Consider the following 18,987-nt stretch of genomic DNA (forward strand, 5'->3'; position numbering starts at 1 on the left):
ATTCATTATTTATTTCAGGTGTGTGCATCCTGTTGTGTTGATCCCTCTCCCCTCCCAGAAAAGTCATTGTAGGCCCAAGTCGATGAAGGGACAGATTGTGAAAGAACAGACGCAGAGCATGGAATAAGTATGCAGTGCCCACTGAATCAAAAACTTTGCTGAAGTTGCTTTTCTGCGATTGTCTAACATTCCTCTGAGTCACCTTATCTGCTGCTTAAAAGCCCCAAAGCATTTTCTTAACTGTCTTGTGGCCATTGTTATAAACTCTGTTCTGCTCTTCCTGTGTCAACTACCACACAGTCTGTTTCATTGCATGGCCCTAAAGGCAGAGCCATTTTTCCAACTTTAAGTGCACTAAGGGTATCCTGTTTCTACAAAACCAGTGGATGTTAGTGGTTCTCTTAGGGATTTTTTTTTCTTTTTTGTCATATAAGGCCATAATTGGAGTAATGTGAAAAATATTTTTTCCTCCAGAAGTTATTAGATGCTGCTATATCCAATATTTGTTCTATCAGTACACTATAATGTATCCCAGCTATGCATTTTATATTTCCTAAAACTTCACTTCTGAGAAGGCCCTTCACGAGTTTTTAGAAATTCATGGCCCACCCAGCAGCATTACTAAGTCTTTTGGAGTCTAGCCTCATGGTCTTTCTGTTGATTTTCCTGCTGTCAACATGTAATCTGTGAAATGAAACAAAGGAGAGGATCCAGGCCAAGACTTGGCGACATTCACTTATGACAGTCGGCAGTCAGACACTATGTGCAGAGATCCTCCAGATCCTGTTTGACCAGCATCTTTGGGAGGTTAAGAGCCCAGCCCTGTCAGAACCACTATTCATTATCATTGACCCTTTCACCAGAATGTGTGTCGGCTACTGATTTTCTCACCTCCAGGCAACTCAGGCTGAGCTGAGAGCAGAAATCTTAAGCTCTTGTCACTAAGGACTCTTCTGTGCTTCCTCTGTATCACTCGCCATAACTAGCATAATGCTTTACTCACAGGGGCTCAGGAAATGCACTTGTTGAGCTCAACAAATTGAGAATCCAAGTTGCCTGATAAGCAGAGATGTTATGGTGTAGAGAATTGGATAGGGTAAGCAGAGGAACAAAACAGTATGTCATTTTGTTGTTATTGTTGTTGTTGTTGTTAGAGTACAAAAATTGTGACTGGCAACTGCTGGGGAATCCTAAGGCAGGACTTTAGTCCCTAACTCTCCTACATTCTCACTACATTCATGGAAGCTGCTTTACTCCTTTCCACCTTAGGTATTTCCTCTATAATTAGAGGATAAAATACACAATTTCTAAATGCTAGTACTATGACTGATATAGAATTTATTTTGGACACAGGTGAATCTTGAAGTCTGCAAAGCATTTCAATTACCAAACAGAGGCCAGGCACGGTGGCTCATACCTGTAATCCCAGCACTTTGGGAGGCTGAGGTGGGTGGATCACCTGAGGTCAAGAGTTTGAAACCAGCCTGGCTAACATGGTGAAAGTCCATCTCTACTGAAAATATAGAAAATTAGCCGGGCATGGTGGCATACGCTTGTAATCCCAGCCACTCAGGAGGTTGAGGCAGAAGAATCACTTGAACCCGGAGGCAGAGGTTGCAGTGAGCTGAGATCATGCCATTGCACTCCAGCCTGGGCAAAAGGAGCGAAACTCCATCACAAATATATATATATATATTATATATATTATATATATATAATATATATATATAAAATATATATATATAAAATATATATATATTATATATATAATATATATATTATATATATATAAAATATATATATAAAAGTAGACAGAAGATAGATCATCTGTGATTACTATGTCAAGGACAATTTTAGAATTCTTGTTAAACTCACCTCTTTCTTTTCACAGCTGGCCAGGACTTAGTCAGTATCTACTGAAACCTTGAATATCTTGGCTGTGTTAACTGTTTTGACCCAACATGGAGCGAAAATGTTGGTTGTACCTTGAGATTCTGACATCTGGTTGAAGTCCAGGGTCACTGGCCCAGGACAGGTCATTCAGCTGTTTGAAAAAAAACAGAAGAGAGACCAGGCCATCCACTGAGGTAATCTCCATGCAGCATAGACCACTGGTTCCAATGAACCCACCATCACCATACTTCTCAGGAATCGCTGGTCACTAGACTGAGAGTTCTGTGAAAGCTGAGATCATATCTTACTAATCTCTGTGTTCATGGTTCCCAGCTCAGGGTCTAGCACTGAGGGAGTTCTCAGGAGAGTGTTCATCAATTATTGAATAAAAGCAATTGCAAACCTCCTCTCACCTGTATTCCTGTCCCAAATGTCCTTTCGGGGGTGCGGAGATTTCTCCCAGGATGCAGCAAATCCCTTTCCTTAGACTGGCCCTTGCCTTACAGCATTCATGCCCCAGGATCCCTCTCTGTGGGACATTAGAGGAAAATGAGTCTGTTCTGAAGAAGTCCTCTTATGGTTCCCCCTGTCGTTAGGAGCAATGTCTTCACCTAAACTCCCACTCTCTGGGTTGCCACAACACCCCAATGTGGGGGAACTTCCATATTTTCTTAAAATGCTATGTTTCTGTTCTTTCTCTCATGGGCTTGAGTTCCTTTGGGGAGACATTAATATCTGAATCCCAAGTGTTTAACACAATGTAAAGAAAATTAAACACCCAATAAATATTTATGAGATATCATTTGGAAACCTCCTTCAACTGTAAGTACAGAAGAATATTATAAGTATCACTGCTTTGTATACTAGCAAGGGACGCTTACTCTGGCACCTGACCTAGGGCAGAGCTTTTTATGTAAGAATGGATGTCTCCAACCCTTCTCCCAGCATGGTTATTCCCTCTAACCCACACTGACCTGAAGAGCATCCACTGCTATGGCAGCCCCAAGGTCAAGGCTCCTGGGTCTGGGGCGGGGCTCATGGTCGCATCTTCCCCCCTTGGAGTTGCTGCTGCCCCCTCACTATAAACCAGCTCTGATCCACCCTGTGGCTCTCCCTGGCCAGGGGCAGGAGACTCCTGTGGAGTAAATTTCTCTCTCAGTCCCCACTGCTCAGCTCACGCTACTCCTTGAGGGGTTGGATGATGATAGGCATTGCCCATTTCCCCTGAGGCTTCTGTCCCAATTTGTCCTTATTTCCCCCTTCTTTGGTTTTCATTTACCAATGGCTTGTCCTTTGTGGGTTGTTCTCATCCCCTAAACCTGCTGACTTTCTTTCTTTCATCTGTTCCCTCAGTTCTGGGCTTCCAGTGTGGGGACTCAGCTCAGGCTCCTGCAGGAGACACACAGAGTCAGGTCTCAGCTGCAGGTCCTGGGTGGCATTAAAAACCATCTCAGTTCCTCAGAGACTCAGAGAAAACAAAGTAGGAAGGTACCTCAGAGAGGAACAATAAGCCCCTACCTCACTGAGGAGGAAAGTGAAGCCAAGAAAGACTAACACTCTCCCAGGCTCCCTCACCACATGGTGGCAGCAGATCGACCACACAAGCCTTGGCCTCAGCCTCCAGGTCTAAAGCAGCTAACTCACCCTCCAGGAACTCACTGCTGCGTTTCAGAAAACTTTGGATCAAAAACAGCAATTTCCACTGTGAAAACAAATAAAGTAAAAGGGCTTTTCCTTGGACAAACGCTTTATAACCGTTCTGCAGTCCTAGTATTTATGCTCAGTCAGTTGTCATTCACTGGCTGGTAGATTGGGGCAGGGAGCACATAAAGATTAAGTAATGCTTAACACAAGCCTGCTCTCCCAGCCTGGGATCTCAGCTCCTCCATTCTTCAGGGAGTTTCCTCTGCTGAAACTGCTGGAGAGTCTCAGCCCTCATGTGGGTCATTTCTCCATGATGATACCTGTTACTTTCTTCCTCTCCTGGAGATAAGACAGGGCAGAGATTGGTTCTGGGTATCCACAATTCTAGGTTTTCTCCTAAACCAGCCAGGTCAGCTGGAAGCAGTCATGACAGAGAGGTCAGGTCAGTGACGAGGGTCCCAGGGGAGCAGGGGGTCACAAGGACAGCCCCTCATGGAGATGGTCAGGACCGTGACATGGGCAACATTTGACCAATTCTGCTGGGGATAATGTGCCAAGGATTAAGGGGAGGATGCTGCCATAAGTAGAAAGAGGAAGAACCAAAGGAGTAGGAGAAGAAGGAAAATAAAATGATTTATATAAAGATAGAAAGGCAGAGCCCAGAGGCAAGCCCCATGTCACAGAGGGTTAGTTCCAGGTTTTGGATCCTAACCAAGAAATTCCTGCTGGACTTTGCTCAGCCCAATTTCAAAAAAGTTTTGGATCAGTGACTTCTTTGTTACTTCCATGTTTCCCCTTTGTGAACAAGAATCGCTAGAATCGTTTTTCTCTGTCTGTCCCACCATTGCACACTGAGGGCAGATAAGCCGTTTGTTCAGTTTCACAGGTTGATAGAGGGAAGGGAATTATGTCAAGGATCTGGACTTAATGGACACCCTCAGAAGCCTCATTCACACTTGGTATACTTGACTAAGATAAGATTTTAAACTTTTGATCTGGTGTGGTCTACATAACATTTTTCACTTTGAGCTAATGCTTTAATGACATGAAATTTGGAAACCTTAGAGGAGAGGGTGAATGTATTTTGCAAATGGGGGAATGTGAGTGTCCGACTGTGGTAGATGGAATTTCTGAAATGGCCCCCAAACATGCCACACCCTTGTCTCTAAAGCCTGTTAAGGTGATGAAACATCATTCCTGTGATTATGTTGTTATATGCCAGTTATATGACTTTAAGATGGTGAGGTTACCTGTGTAAACTGGATTTAATCACATCACTGCACACATGCCAGTGGTTTCTCTAGTTGTCAGGAGAGGGTGATGTCAGAAAGAAAGGGAGCTGGAGAAGGACTCCATGAGCTGTTATTGGTTGGAAAATGGAAAAGGCCAGGTGAGAAGGAATGCAGGTGGCCTCTGGAGTTAGAGCGTCTCCTGCCTGACAGCCAGCACACAAAAAGAAAACCCAGTCTTTCAACCACCCAAAAATGAATTCCTCCTACACCTGAAGTGAACTTGGAGAAGTAGCCTGAGCTCCACATAATTACATAGCCAGACACACCTGGATTCAGCTTCCTAAAACCCTTATCAGAGAACCCAGCCTCTGTTCCAGACTTCTGTGGTTTCAATCCACTAGTTTGTTGCATGTGTTAATAGGCAGCAATAGAAAACTGCCAATAGAAAGAGTAGAGATGTCTATCTCTACTCTTGATTTATTATTTCAGATATATGGATGCTAATCCCTCTAAGAGAGAAAAAAAAAAAAGCAAAGAACTACAGCAAAAATCTTGCACTCACCTTTATGTCACTATTCTGGAGCCCTTGCAACCTGAAGAAGATAATGAGAGGCATTCCAAGCACATGAGGAGTATCTATAATGTTACCAACCAAATTTCTGAAAGAATAAAGATGGTACAATACTAACTTCACATAATCTTATGTGCAAATTCATCATCTATCTCTATTTCTTATAGCAGATTTCTTTTTCTTTTTTAGCTCATTCATTTAGGCTTGCCAGATGAGGTTTGGTAGCAACTATCAGTTATCAGTAAAAATGAAACAACTAATGAAGAGCAATGAACAGGACTATTATGTTCCTCAAAAAAGTCCCTAAAATGCAATATTTCCTCTAAATGTCACAAAAGTAAGACAGTGATTCACTATTAAAAATCCTAATCTAAGAAAGGTTGAAATTTAATGATGTTGGTTTTCCAAATTTTTATTTTGTTGGGGCCCAGTCATGGGCACCAGAGATTAGGAAATGACTGTGCAGAGGCTTGAGGGAATTTGGGGAAAGACAAAAATATTCTAAAATGTGACACTGCTGATGGCTGCGCAATTGGTGAGCTTTATTACAAGTAAGCTTTTTTGTTTGTTTGTTTGTTTTTGGGGGGGATAGAGTGTCACTCTGTTGCCCAGGCTGGAGTGCAATGGTGTGATCTTGGCTCACTGCAACCTCCACCTCCTGGGTTCAAGTGATTCTCCTGCCTCAGCCTCCTGAGTAGCTGGGATTACAGGGACATGCTACCATGCCTGGATAATTTTTGTATTTTTAGTAGAGACGGGGTTTCACCATGTTGGTCAGGCTGGTGTCGAACTCCTGACCCTGTGATCCACCCACCTCAGCCTCCCAAAGTGCTGGGATTACAGGCGTGAGCCACTGCGCCTGGCCACAAGTAACTTTTTATATGAAATTTCCGGTTTCAATTCTGACATATAAAGAGGTGGGAAGTCACCATTTGTCCTCACAACAAGAATAAAGCTGAACAAACTGAAAACCAACAACTCTTCCTAGACGGCCAGAGAATTGAGGTCGCTGCCACCCTGAAAACTAGAAAGCCAGGCAAACGCACGGAGTCACAGCTTACCAGGAACAGAAACTGCTGGAGCCAGCACCTGGGAGGAGAACTTAAATAGTATTGACAGATTACTAGAAGCTGAGGGTGGCTTGGCTTGAGCATTAAAAACACTCTGAGAACCAGTCATGGGGGGAATCTCACACTTTCCTAAATCTGACCACTAGAAACCCAACAAAGTTCTCATGGAGAAGATCAGAAAAAATCCCCGAGGATTGGCACTGCCAACTTCAGCTACAGTAACCAAAACAGTATGGAGTTGGTGAAAAAATGTAAAACAGACTCATAGATCAATGGAAAAGAAAACAGAGCCCAGAAATAGACCTACATAAATATAATAAACTGATCTTTGATAAAGGTGCAAAGACAATTTAACAGAGCAAGGATGGCCTTTTCAAAAAATGGTGCGAAAACACCTGGACAACCACATGAAAAAATAAATAAATGTACACACAGATCTTATAACTTTCACAAGTGGATCTTATAACTACCTGTAAGGTTCAAAACCACAGGACTTCTAGGAGATAACACAGGAGAAAAGCTAGGTGACCTTGGGTTTGGTGATGATTTCTTAGAAACAGCATTAAAAGCGCCATCTATGGAAGAAACAAAATTGAAAAGTTGAACTTCATTACAATTAAAACCTTCTGCTCTGTGAAAGACACTGTTAAGAGAATGAAAAAACAAGTCACAGACTGAGAGAAAATATTTGCAAAATACAGATCTGATGAAGGGCTGGTGTCCAAAATAAATGAAGAACTCTTCAAACTCAATAATAAGAAAGTGAACAACCCAATTTAAAAGTAGGCAAAAGATCTGAACACCTCACTGAAAAGATATACAGATAGCAAATAAGTATATGAAAGAGATACTCAAAGTCATTTGTCATTAGAAAATTGCACATGAAAACAATGAGATAACAGAACACACCTATTAGAGTGGCTAAAATCTGTAAAAAGTGACAATTCCAAAAGCTGTCAAACAGAGCTACAGGAACTCTCATTCATTGTTGGTGGAAATGCAAAATGGTACAATCACTTTGGAAAATTGGGAGGTTTTTTTTTTCTTTTACAAAGCTAAACATAATCTTACCCTATAATCTTGCAATGGCAGTTTGACTTATTTAGCCAAATGAGAGGAAAGCTTATGTTCACCCAAAAACCTGCACACAGGTATTTACAGCAGTTTTATTTATTATTGTCAAAAACTGGAAGCAACCAAAACGCCCTTCTCAACAAGTGAATGGATAAACAAATTGTGGTGTATCCATACAATGGAATATTAGTCAGTGATGAAAAGAAATGAGCTATCAAGCTATGAAAAGACATAAAGGAACATTCAATTCATAACGCCTGAAAGAAGCCAGTCTGAAAACCTACATACTGTATCATTCCAACTGTAGGACATTCTGAGAAAGTCAAAAAGATAGAGATAGTAAAATGATCAGTGGTTGCCAAGGGTGAAGGAGGGAAAGGAGGGATGAACTAGTGAGGCACAGGGAGTTTTCAGCAGTGAAACTATTACATGATACTGTATTTGGGAGTCATGACACTGTAATTTTCAAAACCCAAAGAATTGTTTTAAAAAAATAAGATAAAAGACAAAACACTTAATGTGAACTATAGACTTCAGTTGATGATAATTATCAATATTGGTTCATCCAGTGTAACAAATGTACCACAATACTGCAAGATACTAATGGGGGAAATTGTGTATTGAAGGACAGGGAGGCACATGGGAACTCTCTATAGTAGCTGCTCAATTTATCTGTAAGCCTAGAACTGTTCTATAAAGTAATATCTATTAATTTTTCTAAGTTAGAATGTGAAAGCTCCAAATTCAATTTTTGGTGGCATCCTGATATCATGTGGTTAATACTTGGCATTGAGATGCACCAAACTGGAGTCAGAGCAGTTGAAGATTTCAATGTCTGTGCCTTCACCCTCTGTGCCTGGGGACGCCCCTGGAATCCAGATGGCAGATCAGTTAGGTCATAGTGGCATCAGCACTCCAGACAGTGTAGGTTCTAGTAAGGACAGGGTGAAATCACCTTGGAGGGCAGAACTTGCTAAATACTTGGAACCACAGATCAAAGGAGAAGGAGACAGGGAGGAACTGCAGGCTACAGAATGAGCTCCCTGACTGAAAGATAAAGGCAGCTTCAGAGATTTTGGCAAATTTTGTGAGAGAATTAAATGTCAGAAAAAGAACTTAGATTTCAGTGCAAAGTGGTCTATTTAAAAAGAAAGAGAAGGAAGGAAGGAAAGGAGGGAAAGAGGGAGGGAGGGAATTTAGATGAAGACTAGAATATCTGGGAATGGGCTTAAACCATCAATCGTTTCCATTAATGACCACATGCTAACTAATTATAGCACAGAGATACCATACTGTAACATCAAGTACAGTTAGCATGGGGGTAAGAAAGTGTTCCCCAACCTCTCCGTTCTCCTCTGAAGACACATTTTCTTCTGAAGAACAGAGATATTGAATCTTGCCTTTGGGTAAGTTTGGGCATCCACATGAATGAGCTGGGGCACCCAACACCAGATTACACCAGGCCACGACCTTCCCTGCTGCCCCTTGCCTGCTTCAGAGGCTGCCCCGCTGCAGGTGGGGGCCTCAGCCCCAGGTCTGATGTTGTCCATTTGCTTTCTCACTGGGCTTCTTTCCTTGCACTGACTTCCACTCCCCAGGACTCAGTGAGTGGCCACATGGGAAAGACACAAACTGGCCATGCCTCTTTCTCTCTGACACCTCTTGATGCCTGCAGAGGTGAGCTCCAGACCCACTCCATGAGTAGTGACTTGAGACTTGCTCACAATGATGTCCCTGTCCAAGAGCAGGGACTGGCACTTAATAGCCACACATGAAAGCTCAGTGAAAGAAGGCATCCACCACAAGGTCCTGGAGGACAAAGAATTCCACTATGGTCCATAACGTTTTAGTCCCAAAAGATCCCAGATTAGGAGATGTGAAAGGCTTTTGAAAGTGGCCATTCTTTTAAAGCATTATGCTGGCAGCTGCACTATGTTTCCCCATCCTGGACATGTCTGGAGGGCACTGTCTACAGCCATACCCACCTCCCCACCCAGGACAGTGCAGCAGCTTTAATTTGGGGGATGCCAGTGGGCAAGGAAGGGGTGAACCATGAAAGCTGAACAGGAGAAAGCAGGTGGAAGAGGGGCAACAGGGTGGAAATAGAGAAAATAAAGGTGGGTAGAGAATGGGGGGACTCAGGGGGAGAGAGAGAGAGAAGGAGAGAGAGATCTAGCCACTAAGGAAGGAAAAAGTCCAGAAGAGAACACTTGTCTGCTTCAGTAAAATAATTTACACCTAACCAGGTGCAAGGGCACTGCAGGTCGTGGGTGGCATGCCCTGGTCATGCTGTGATGTTTAGGGGCCATGACATCTACCCTTTGAATCCAAATCATCAAATAGAGAGGGAACTCTGTCCCTATCTAGCTGGCAATGCCTTGCGATTTTACCTTTTAGATCTGGCAGCTCTCCACATCTGCTCACTTTGTGGGAGGCAGCTCTTGACGCACCAAATCAGGATGATTCAAAAATCAGAGCCTTGGAGACTTCACTGGAAGCCTTGGACAGTGGGAGCTGGTGGCATCCGGAGGGTGGAGTCCAAGAGGTAGCAGCACTGAGGCTCCACACACCCTCAGGAGGATGGTAAGGGGCAATCTCTTAGTGAGCACCTACTTCCCCAGGAACCTCTGCCTAGGTGGAAATGGGCCCCACACCTAGCTTTTCTCTGGACAGGCCCTAGCCAGGGATCCAGGGTACTGGTTGAGTCCTAGGCAATGCAAATGCCTGTGTGCTGACCTTGTGGTGACTGGAAGGAAGCACCATGATCCTTCCACTTGGAACTGGACTTGCAAAGACGATGGCTCCTACTGCTTTCAATTTCCTTGGACTTTTGCAATCAGATTTAGCCTTTTGGAATGTGAACATGACTCTTTTGGGTCACCCCAGGTATGGGGTGGCCTTGGATCTGCTGGTCCTCCCCAGGCCTGAAGGACTGGCTGATATTCATCATCTCGGTTGGTGTCACCGCACTCACAATCCCCAGCAAAGATCCCCCAAAGTGTCCTGACTAGAAACATATTCCTTAACTTCCTCTCGGCTCGTGGTAGCCATTCTTCTGTTAGTGTAGGCTGCATGTGGGAGGCTGGTGGTGGGTAGGGTGGGAGCCTAGAGAAGGAAGAGGAATGGCAGCCAAAAAGGAGCAGAGAAGGAGGAGGAGGCAGGAAGTATGGAAAGCTGGAGGGAGCTGGGGAAAATGGGTGTGGGGGTAGTGTGAGGAAGACAGGGAGCAGGAGAGAGAGGGGACTGGAAACAGAAGGAGAGGAGGAGGAGAAAGAGGAGGAGAAGAAGGCAGAATAAGAAGAGCAGAAATTCCAGCATATCCCAAATCTTGTTCCGGAAATGGTTATCAGTGCCCCATGGATAAAGGGAAAAGGAAATTTGCAAAGAAAAAGAAAGAAACCCCAGCGGGTAGAGGGTCTTGGCAGAATGTTTATTTCAGAGCAGGAAACTCTGGCAACCCAGGCAGAACTGTTGGCTTTAGTGGAGGCCTAAATATAGCTCTTCTCTGTTCCTAATCCTGAAAGGTGCTTAATCTCCTTCTCTGAGATAGAAACCTAAAGAGAAGGGCAGAGAGAGGTAAGTCTGGGGCGACTCCTCCTATTGTAGATTAAAGGTACTCAAGTCCTGTGTGACAAAGAGAAAAAAATACCTGAAAAGGAAATTCTGGTGACTATGGAGGCTGAGAATTCACTTGTCAAATGCCCATAACTGAGAATTTTCTCAACAGCTTGTTCCATGGGTTAATGGTGAGCACCCTGGACTCTGAATCAAGCGATCCGAGTTCAAATCTTGGTGGTACCTTGTTGTCTGCTGGCCTTTTACTCTGGAGCCAGAAGCCACTTTGGGAAGCAAACTCCACCCTCAAAGACAGAGTGAAAGGGATGTGGTTTACATTTGCCCTTCGTACCAAGTCCTGGGTTAGAGAAGAGAAAGGAAGGTTTGGGTCCCGGGGAAGGAAGCTCTGCTGCTGCAAATCCCCTAGTCCCTCCTGCTCAGGCCTCGCAATGCGTCCCCTGCAATGTCCCTCCTCCTCTCCCGTGTCCCTCCTGCTCCGGCCTCGCAATGCGTCCCTTACGATGTCCCTCCTCCTCTCCCTTTTCCTCCTCAGTGGTCCGGGTCCCAGAAACCGGCTTCTTGCAGTGGCCTGGTGCACAGGGAAATTGCCCAAACATCCCATCGGAGTCACCAATCCTGGTCCCAGTCCTGGGCGAGCCTCCCGGCCCCCTGCAATCGGAGGCCCGGACCCCGCAGCCAGCGTCCCAGCAACCGAACAAGTCCCCATACCCTCTCAGGGCGACCCTGGGCCTCGGGGTGAGAGGTTTCCTACGCTAAAAGGGCTGCGGCCCCTCAGTGCTAGACCCCGAGATTCCTTTCACTCGGGAAATCTCGTAATCGCACCCATTGTCTTTTTGTTAAGTAAACGGTGACGTGAGAAATTTTGATGGGGTTAGCTCAGTCATTGGTGATTATGTCTCAGTTTAGGGTAGATGGTTTGAGACCTAACTTAGAAGTAACACTGTTTTATTCGGATGGCCCATCCTCTTCCGAATGTTAATTTACTCTGTTCTTCATATTCAGATTTCCATGCCGAATTTCTAGCTCCTACGTCTCTATTGCGGGCCCTAAAAGTCGCTGTTTCAGTAAGCTTTGGAACCCGACTCCAGGAAATCTCATTCTTTCGTCCCAAAATTTCAACCGGAAAGAGAAATCTGCGCGGCGGCCTCTTCAAGCGCCAGGGCCGGGAGCGTGGGTTCTGACCTTCAGTCACCGGGCCGGGCTCCCGCAGCACCACGGGTAAGAGGAGCCTGAGCAGCTCGGAGGGATGAGTGCGGGACGGTGGGGGCTCCCCCTCTTCCTGCCAGTACCTTGCCCCAAGGAGAAGATGCCTTAGGACGCGACAGATGAAAAATCTTTTCTTCTGCTTGGCAGAACACTTTGGATGCGGCTTATGGTGGGTCTTGAGAGCAAGCTAAGATGTCCCGCCAGACGCTTAGGACCATCGCTCTGATTTTCATATTTTGCAAATATGAAAATTTTCAGCGGTTACGAAGGACTGAAAAACACCGCAGTCTTTGAGGGGCTCAGTTTGGAGGGCGTGCGGAGGTGTGGGGGTGGGAGACGGGAGAGAGGTGCCTTGTTGGCTCCTTGGAGTGGACTGATAGGAAGGAAAACACACAAATTCCATTTCCCCTTGCAGGCTGGACTGCAGGGCCTAGGATGGAAAACTGGGCAGTCAAAGAGCAACAATATGTAGAGGTTGACTGCATGCATTGAAAATTGTTATCCCTCACACCTGTAATCCCGCATTTTGGGAGGCCGAGGCAGTCGGATCACGAGGTCGGGAGATGATCATCTTGGCCAACATGGTGAAACCCCGTCTCTACTAAAATACAAAAATTAGCCGGGCGTCTTGGCGCGTGCCTGTAATCCCAGCTACTCAGGAGGCTGAGACAGGGCAATCGTTTGAACCTGGGAGGCGGAGGTTGCAGTGAGCTGAAGCTGAGATCGCGCCACTGCACTCCAGCCTGGCGACAGAACAAGACTCCGTCGCAAAAAAAAAGAAAAGAAAAGAAAGAAGGAAAGAAAGGAAGGAAGGAAGAAGGAAGGAAGGAAGGAAGAAAACAAAATTGTTATCCCTAGAAAAAAGTGTAGGGGGGACCAGAACACTGCTGTTGTTGCTGTTCACCACCAGCTTTAGAGCATATGTAACTGGTAACTGTACAGTGCATCAAAAATCCTTCCTGTTTACAACCAATTATCACAACTAGCTACAGATTTCTTTGTTCCTGCTCCACTCCCACTGCTTCACTTGACTAAACTTAAAGGAAAAAAAAATTGTTTTTACATATGATATTGTTTAAATTGATCCTCAGCCCGTCCTCCTCAAGTAGCTGGGACCACAGGTGTACAACACGGTGCCTAGCTAATTTTGTAGAGACAGGGGTTTTGCCATGTTGGCCAGGCTGGTCTTGAACTCCTGGACTCAAGTGATCTTCCTGCCTGGGCCTCCCAAATTGCTGGGATTACGTGCTGGCCTCCATGCCCAGCCATCATTTGTATTTTGAATTTAAATATTTTATAGTCATAAGTATCACTCTTCAAAGATTCTGAGTTTTGTAGCATGTATATGGTGAGGTTCAGGACACACTACTCCAAAATATAACACCTTGGGGTATTGAATATTTTATGCTAAAGGAATTTGAGAAAACAACAAAAGCAGGAAGGTCACTGTCACCCTCCCCCTGCCCTTCTTCCCCAAAGCAGATCATAAGGCTCTCATGTGAGAGGTGCTCTCTCTGTACCCAGAGGAAAGATGCATTGCTGTGTCTGAAGACACAGTGACACAGAGTCTGAGCATACAGGCCTGGCTACATTTCCCCCAGTTTATTACCATTAGATCATACTCCTTTCATCATATCTCACTTCTCTATGACTATCCACTAGTCATCAAACCTACCGTTAAAAAAAAACAACTTGAAGTTTAGCTGTTTCTTCAGGTCTTCATTTCTTTAGGAAGGCTCTTTTTCTATCATGTAAAACTTACATTAAATAACTAGATATGCTCTTCTCTTGTTAGTCTGTCTTTTGCTATAAGGTTCTCAGCAGTGAACCTAGGCTGGGTGAGGAAGAGTCATATTTCCCCCCTTACATGTACAAAATGTCTTCCACTGTAAAACTGTAAAAATTTTATTGAGGCAGGTTTGAAGCAAGAAATTGAATCATTATTCCCCTTTGGATGAACTGAACAGATGAGCTAACAAACCCCCAGTTCCTCCCAGATAGAAATACTTCTCTAGCTCATTCCCTGAATCTCCTTGAGGGTCAAACCTGCTGGAGATTGAGGGGCCTTCCTGGGACCTCCCAGCCCAGGAGATTACTGCTGGTGAGAAGATTGCTGCAGTCTCCCTGGGAGGGTGCACAGCCGCTGGAAAGTATCACTGCTGTAACTTCAATACAACAAATTGTCATCATATCTGCTCTTTTTGTTTATTTATTTTTTTGTAGATGGAGTCTCACTCTATCACCCGGGCTAGACTGCAGTGACACAATCGCAGCTCACTGCAACCTCTGCCTCCTGGGTTCAAGTGATTCTTCTGCCTCAGCCTCCCAAGCAATTGGGATTACAGGTGCACTGCCATGCCCGGCTAATTTTTGTATTTTTAGTAGAGACGGAGTTTCTCCATGATGGCCAGGCTAGTCTCGAACTGCTGTCCTCAGGTGCTCTGCCCACTCGACCTCCCAAAGTGCTGGGATTATAGGCATGAGCCCTTGCACCTGGTCACATCTGCTCTTTGTGCAGTGTTGCAGGCATAATACAAGAGCTAACATGCAAATAAGTAACATATGAACACTCATCAACTGTGCCTGACATGCCAAGTGCCACATGTCAGGCACAGTCAATGAGTGTGCATAATTACTTATTTAGTCTTTACCACAGGCCAAGGTCACACCATCATCTTTATCTTCCATATGAGACAACTGAGATGCAGAGATGTTAAGTTACCTGCCCAGGGTCACTCTGGTCAGATTTCTTTCACTGTCATACTTTTTCTATGTCAAGTTTTTCTCACTGTCATAATTTTTGCCAGGGCACTTTCATTAGGAGCAATATAAACACAGTGGTTCTGAGAATGTCTTCTGGAGCCAGGCTGCCTTCACTTCAAATTCCTGCTTTCACATCCTCCTTCCCTGGCTAAGTGACCCTGAGCACTGCATCTTGCTTCCAACTTCCAAGCTTCCCTTGTCCATTCCTGGACATAAGCCAGGCTAAATATGAGAGGAGTTTAGTTCGAAGTCTAAGTGTGAAACAAAGATGATAGCCCTTTCCCGAGACAAACCTCTTCCTTTCTTGGGGATCAGACCTCCTTAGCAAAGTTAACAAATTAGGCACGAGATTGGAAATTATGGCTCAGGAGCTATGAAGCCAGAAGCCACAAGATTCCTAAGCTCCCCAATTGTGCCTATAGATAACATCATTAGTGTCAAACCTAAGATTGGTGTTCAAGGTGTTTTTCAGACCCTGCCTTATGATGGACTAGCTGGCACACCCAGACCGGTAAACTGGCTCATCTGGTCCTGTGGCCCCCACTCAGGGACTGACTCAGTGCAGGAAGACAAGCTCTGACTCCCTGTGATTTTTATCCCCAACCCAACCAATCAGCTTTCCCCATTCCCTAGCCCCTTGCCTGCCAAACTATCCTAAAAAAAAAAAAAAAAAAAAAAGTGTCCTCTGAATTTGGGGGGAGACAGATTTGAGTAATAATAAACCTCTGTCCTGGTCACTTAGCTGTCTCTGCATTTATTAGATTCTTTCTCTATTGCAGGAAGCCTGCTTTTCTCAGCTCCATTGGCTTTTCTGGGCAACCAGCAAGATAAACTCACCAGTTACATTAATAAAAGAGAAACACAAATAGTACATACGCTTGAAAAGAAGTGTAAGTCTGTATATTTCTTTTGAAGAAACAGGAAAGGAGGAGGAATAATATGACAGGCAACACACTGTCCTAAATATTTTCATGATTCTCCTGCCTCCCCATATCCTTCTTATCCCAACAACTGCTCCCTAGAAACCTCCAACTTAAACACAATCCTGCCAGAACTAGGTTTGTCCTTCCCTTGCATTTTCCTCTCACTTGCCCCACACCCCTTCCAAATCTGTTCTTTCACTTCCAGGTCATTGAGTTTTTCCATTTAAAAATATGAAAGATACAGAAAGAAGAAGATAACCAGTCATCCATATTCCCACTACCTGGAATTAAGTACTGTTCACATATGTACATATTTTTCTTCCAAATCATTTTAAAATTACTCTCATTTTTTTTTAAATCATACATGCTTAGCATAAACCATAACACTAATACAGAAAAAGTACAGATATGTAAAATTTCTGATCACCATAAGTTCAAAATAACTTTTGTTAACATTAGGGCAACACTGATTGAATCATGTTCTTCTGGTATATCTACAGAGAGAAGAATGTATATTTTAGCTAGACTGTCCCCCCAACGCCCCTGCAAAAGAAAAAACAGAACAATAAATAAAGATATATATATATATATATGGGCTATATATTATATATATACATATATATAGGAGCTATCTATTATATAGATACATATATAGGAGCTATTATATATATACATATATAGGAGCTAAATATTATATATATACATATACATATATATATATATATATATATGCTTTTCTAATATTGAGCTTAGACTCTATTTTTATTTTACAAATATTCCATTTGGGCCCGGCGCGGTGGCTCACGCATGTAATCCCAGCACTTCGGGAAGCCAAGGCGGGTGGATCACGAGGTCAGGAGATCGAGACCATCCTGGCTAACACAGTGAAACCTCATCTCTACTAAAAATACAAAAAATTAGCCGGGCGCGGTGGCGTGCGCCTGTTGTCCCAGCTACTCAGAAGGCTGAGGCGAGAGAATGGCGTGAACCCGGGAGGCTGAGCTTGCAGTAAGCCGAGATGGCGCCACTGCACTCCAGCCTGGGCAACAGAGCGAGACTCCGTCTCAAAAAAAAAAAAAAAAAAAACAAAAGCAAAAACGAAAAAACAAAAAACAAATATTCCATTTAATAGTGCATGAATTTAACTGAAGACAAAGAGACAGAAACAGAAACGAAGGAATTCCTGAACTCTCAATCACATTTAGAGAGACGCTTTTCTAAAGGAATCCTCTAAAGCTAAACATAAGTTAAATTAAGTAGAATGCATTATGATTTGCAGTGTTTGTTTGTTTGTTTTTGAGATGGAGTTCTTGTTTTGTTTTGTTTTGTTTTTCTCTGTTGCCCAGGCTGGAGTGCAGTGGCTCGATCTCAGCTCACTGCAACCTCCACCTCCCAGGTTCAAGCAATTCTCCTGCCTCAGCCTCCCAAGTAGCTGGGACTACAGGCGTGTGCCACCATACCCAGCTAATTTTTGTATTTTTAGTAGAGATGGGGTTTCACTATGTTGGCCAGGATGGACTCGATCTCTTGACCTTGTGATCTGCCTGCCTCAGCCTCCCAAAGTGCTAGGATTACAGGCATGAAGCACTGTGCCCGGCCTTTTTCTTTTTCTTTTGTTTTCTTTTTCTTTTTCTTTTTCTTTTTTTTTAGAGCAGCATCACTTGCTCTGTCACCCAGGCTGGAGTGTAGTGGCACGATCTCCACATGCTACAACCTCCACTCCCAGGTTCAAGAGATTCTCCTGCCTCAGCCTCCTGAGTAGCTGGGATTACAGGCGTCTACATCACACCCAGCTAATTTTTTTTTGTATTTTTAGTAGAGATGGGGTTTCTCCATGTTGGCCAGGCTGGTTTCAAACTCCTGACCTCAGGTGATCCGCCTGCCTCAGCCTCCCAAAGTGCAAGGATTACAGGCGTGAGCCACCACGTCTGGCCTGCAGTGGTTTTCTTACTACTTTTTACAATCAAATTGATTAAGGCATTGGTTGAATATCGTACAATACATCCATTTCAAGTTTCATGACATGTCTACTACTCCAGAAGGTCCTCTTGTGCCCTTTGCAGTCAGTCCCCTCGACTCCCTGACCCCAGCAATTAATGATGTATTTTCTGTCACTATACAGGTTAGTTTCACCTGTTCTAGAAATTCACCTTGATGGCACCACACAGAATGCACTCTTTTGAGATTCACCCATGTTATCTCATGTTTCCATAATTTGTCCCATCTTACTGAGGGTGGTATTCCATTGGATGAATATATCACAAAAGGTCCATTCACCTCTTGATACATATGAACTGTTTCCAGTTTGGGGACTATTGTAAACAAAGCTGCTAAGAACAAGTTCTTTTTGTTAATATTTGTTTTGTAAATTCCGTTTGTCATTCTTTAGTATTAACTTATTTTGTAAAAGGACGTAACCTTCATAAGTGCAAAATTCATTCAAATTTTACAGAGGCCTGAAGCAGAAGCCTACACAATTTCCTTTGTTATATTTCATAATTAAGGGGAAAAAACTTTATTTGGGATATTGTTTCCTATCAGCAAATCCTTAATGTAAGCCACACACGATGCTAGCTGTAGTATTAGACTATCTTCTGTAATCTGTGCAATAACTCTAAGAAGTACTTCAAATTATTATTTTCCTGTAACACTTTCCAACTTGAAGCCTAGCAAATTGAAGGACCTGGCCCCAGGTCAAACAGAAGGCAAGCGGCAGCGCCAGTACTGGAAGAAGGCCTTCCCAAAGGCAGACAGAAGCTCACGTCTTTGTCAGAACCTCGGTATTTCTGATGCGCCTGGAAGCCAATATCCAAGCCGTTCTCAGTCACTGGATTGGTGGGCTGCTTTTGCTCAGAAACTCCTCGATCAGGAATCCCAAGCATACGTTAGTGATAATGGTCCCGAAACAAGGGACATTTCTTAACCATTCTAAAAACCCGTTTGCTCATCAGTAACGCAATAAGAGTTGCTTTCGGTCTTGGTTCATATATTTTATATTTGAGCAAGGCAATGTCCGCTGCTGGGGTTAGAAGTAA

At 43.9% G+C, this 18,987-nt stretch overlaps 1 protein-coding gene and 1 long non-coding RNA gene across 12 annotated transcripts in view; one reads left to right on the top strand and one right to left on the bottom strand.

The window, feature by feature from the left end:
- The window catches only part of LOC742917 (palmitoyltransferase ZDHHC11), a 51,242-nt gene extending 48,942 nt beyond the window's left edge, over positions 1-2,300 (top strand). For 4 of the 11 annotated variants that reach the window (XM_054686224.2, XM_063814505.1, XM_063814518.1 and 1 more), the window contains exons 12-14: positions 19-127; positions 1,354-1,446; positions 1,892-2,008. In XM_054686224.2, the coding sequence (XP_054542199.1) occupies positions 19-127 (109 nt within the window). In that variant the 3' untranslated portion in view covers positions 1,354-1,446; positions 1,892-2,008. Of the gene's footprint in view, positions 1-18; positions 128-1,353; positions 1,447-1,891 lie in introns of those variants that run through there. The other 7 variants (XM_054686270.2, XM_024355090.3, XM_024355092.3 and 4 more) reach the window with 5 other exon arrangements.
- Positions 2,301-3,654: 1,354 nt separating this feature from the next.
- Positions 3,655-6,985, bottom strand: LOC134810453 (uncharacterized). Its single transcript, XR_010158550.1, has 4 exons — positions 6,881-6,985; positions 5,332-5,428; positions 4,788-4,896; positions 3,655-3,876 (listed from the first exon to the last, which is right to left on the bottom strand). It is a non-coding gene; the product is annotated as an uncharacterized LOC134810453 (long non-coding RNA).
- Between the last annotated feature and the right edge of the window lie 12,002 nt (positions 6,986-18,987).

The sequence above is a fragment of the Pan troglodytes genome, chromosome 1 (genome assembly GCF_028858775.2).
Source record: "Pan troglodytes isolate AG18354 chromosome 1, NHGRI_mPanTro3-v2.0_pri, whole genome shotgun sequence".
NCBI lineage: Eukaryota > Metazoa > Chordata > Mammalia > Primates > Hominidae > Pan > Pan troglodytes.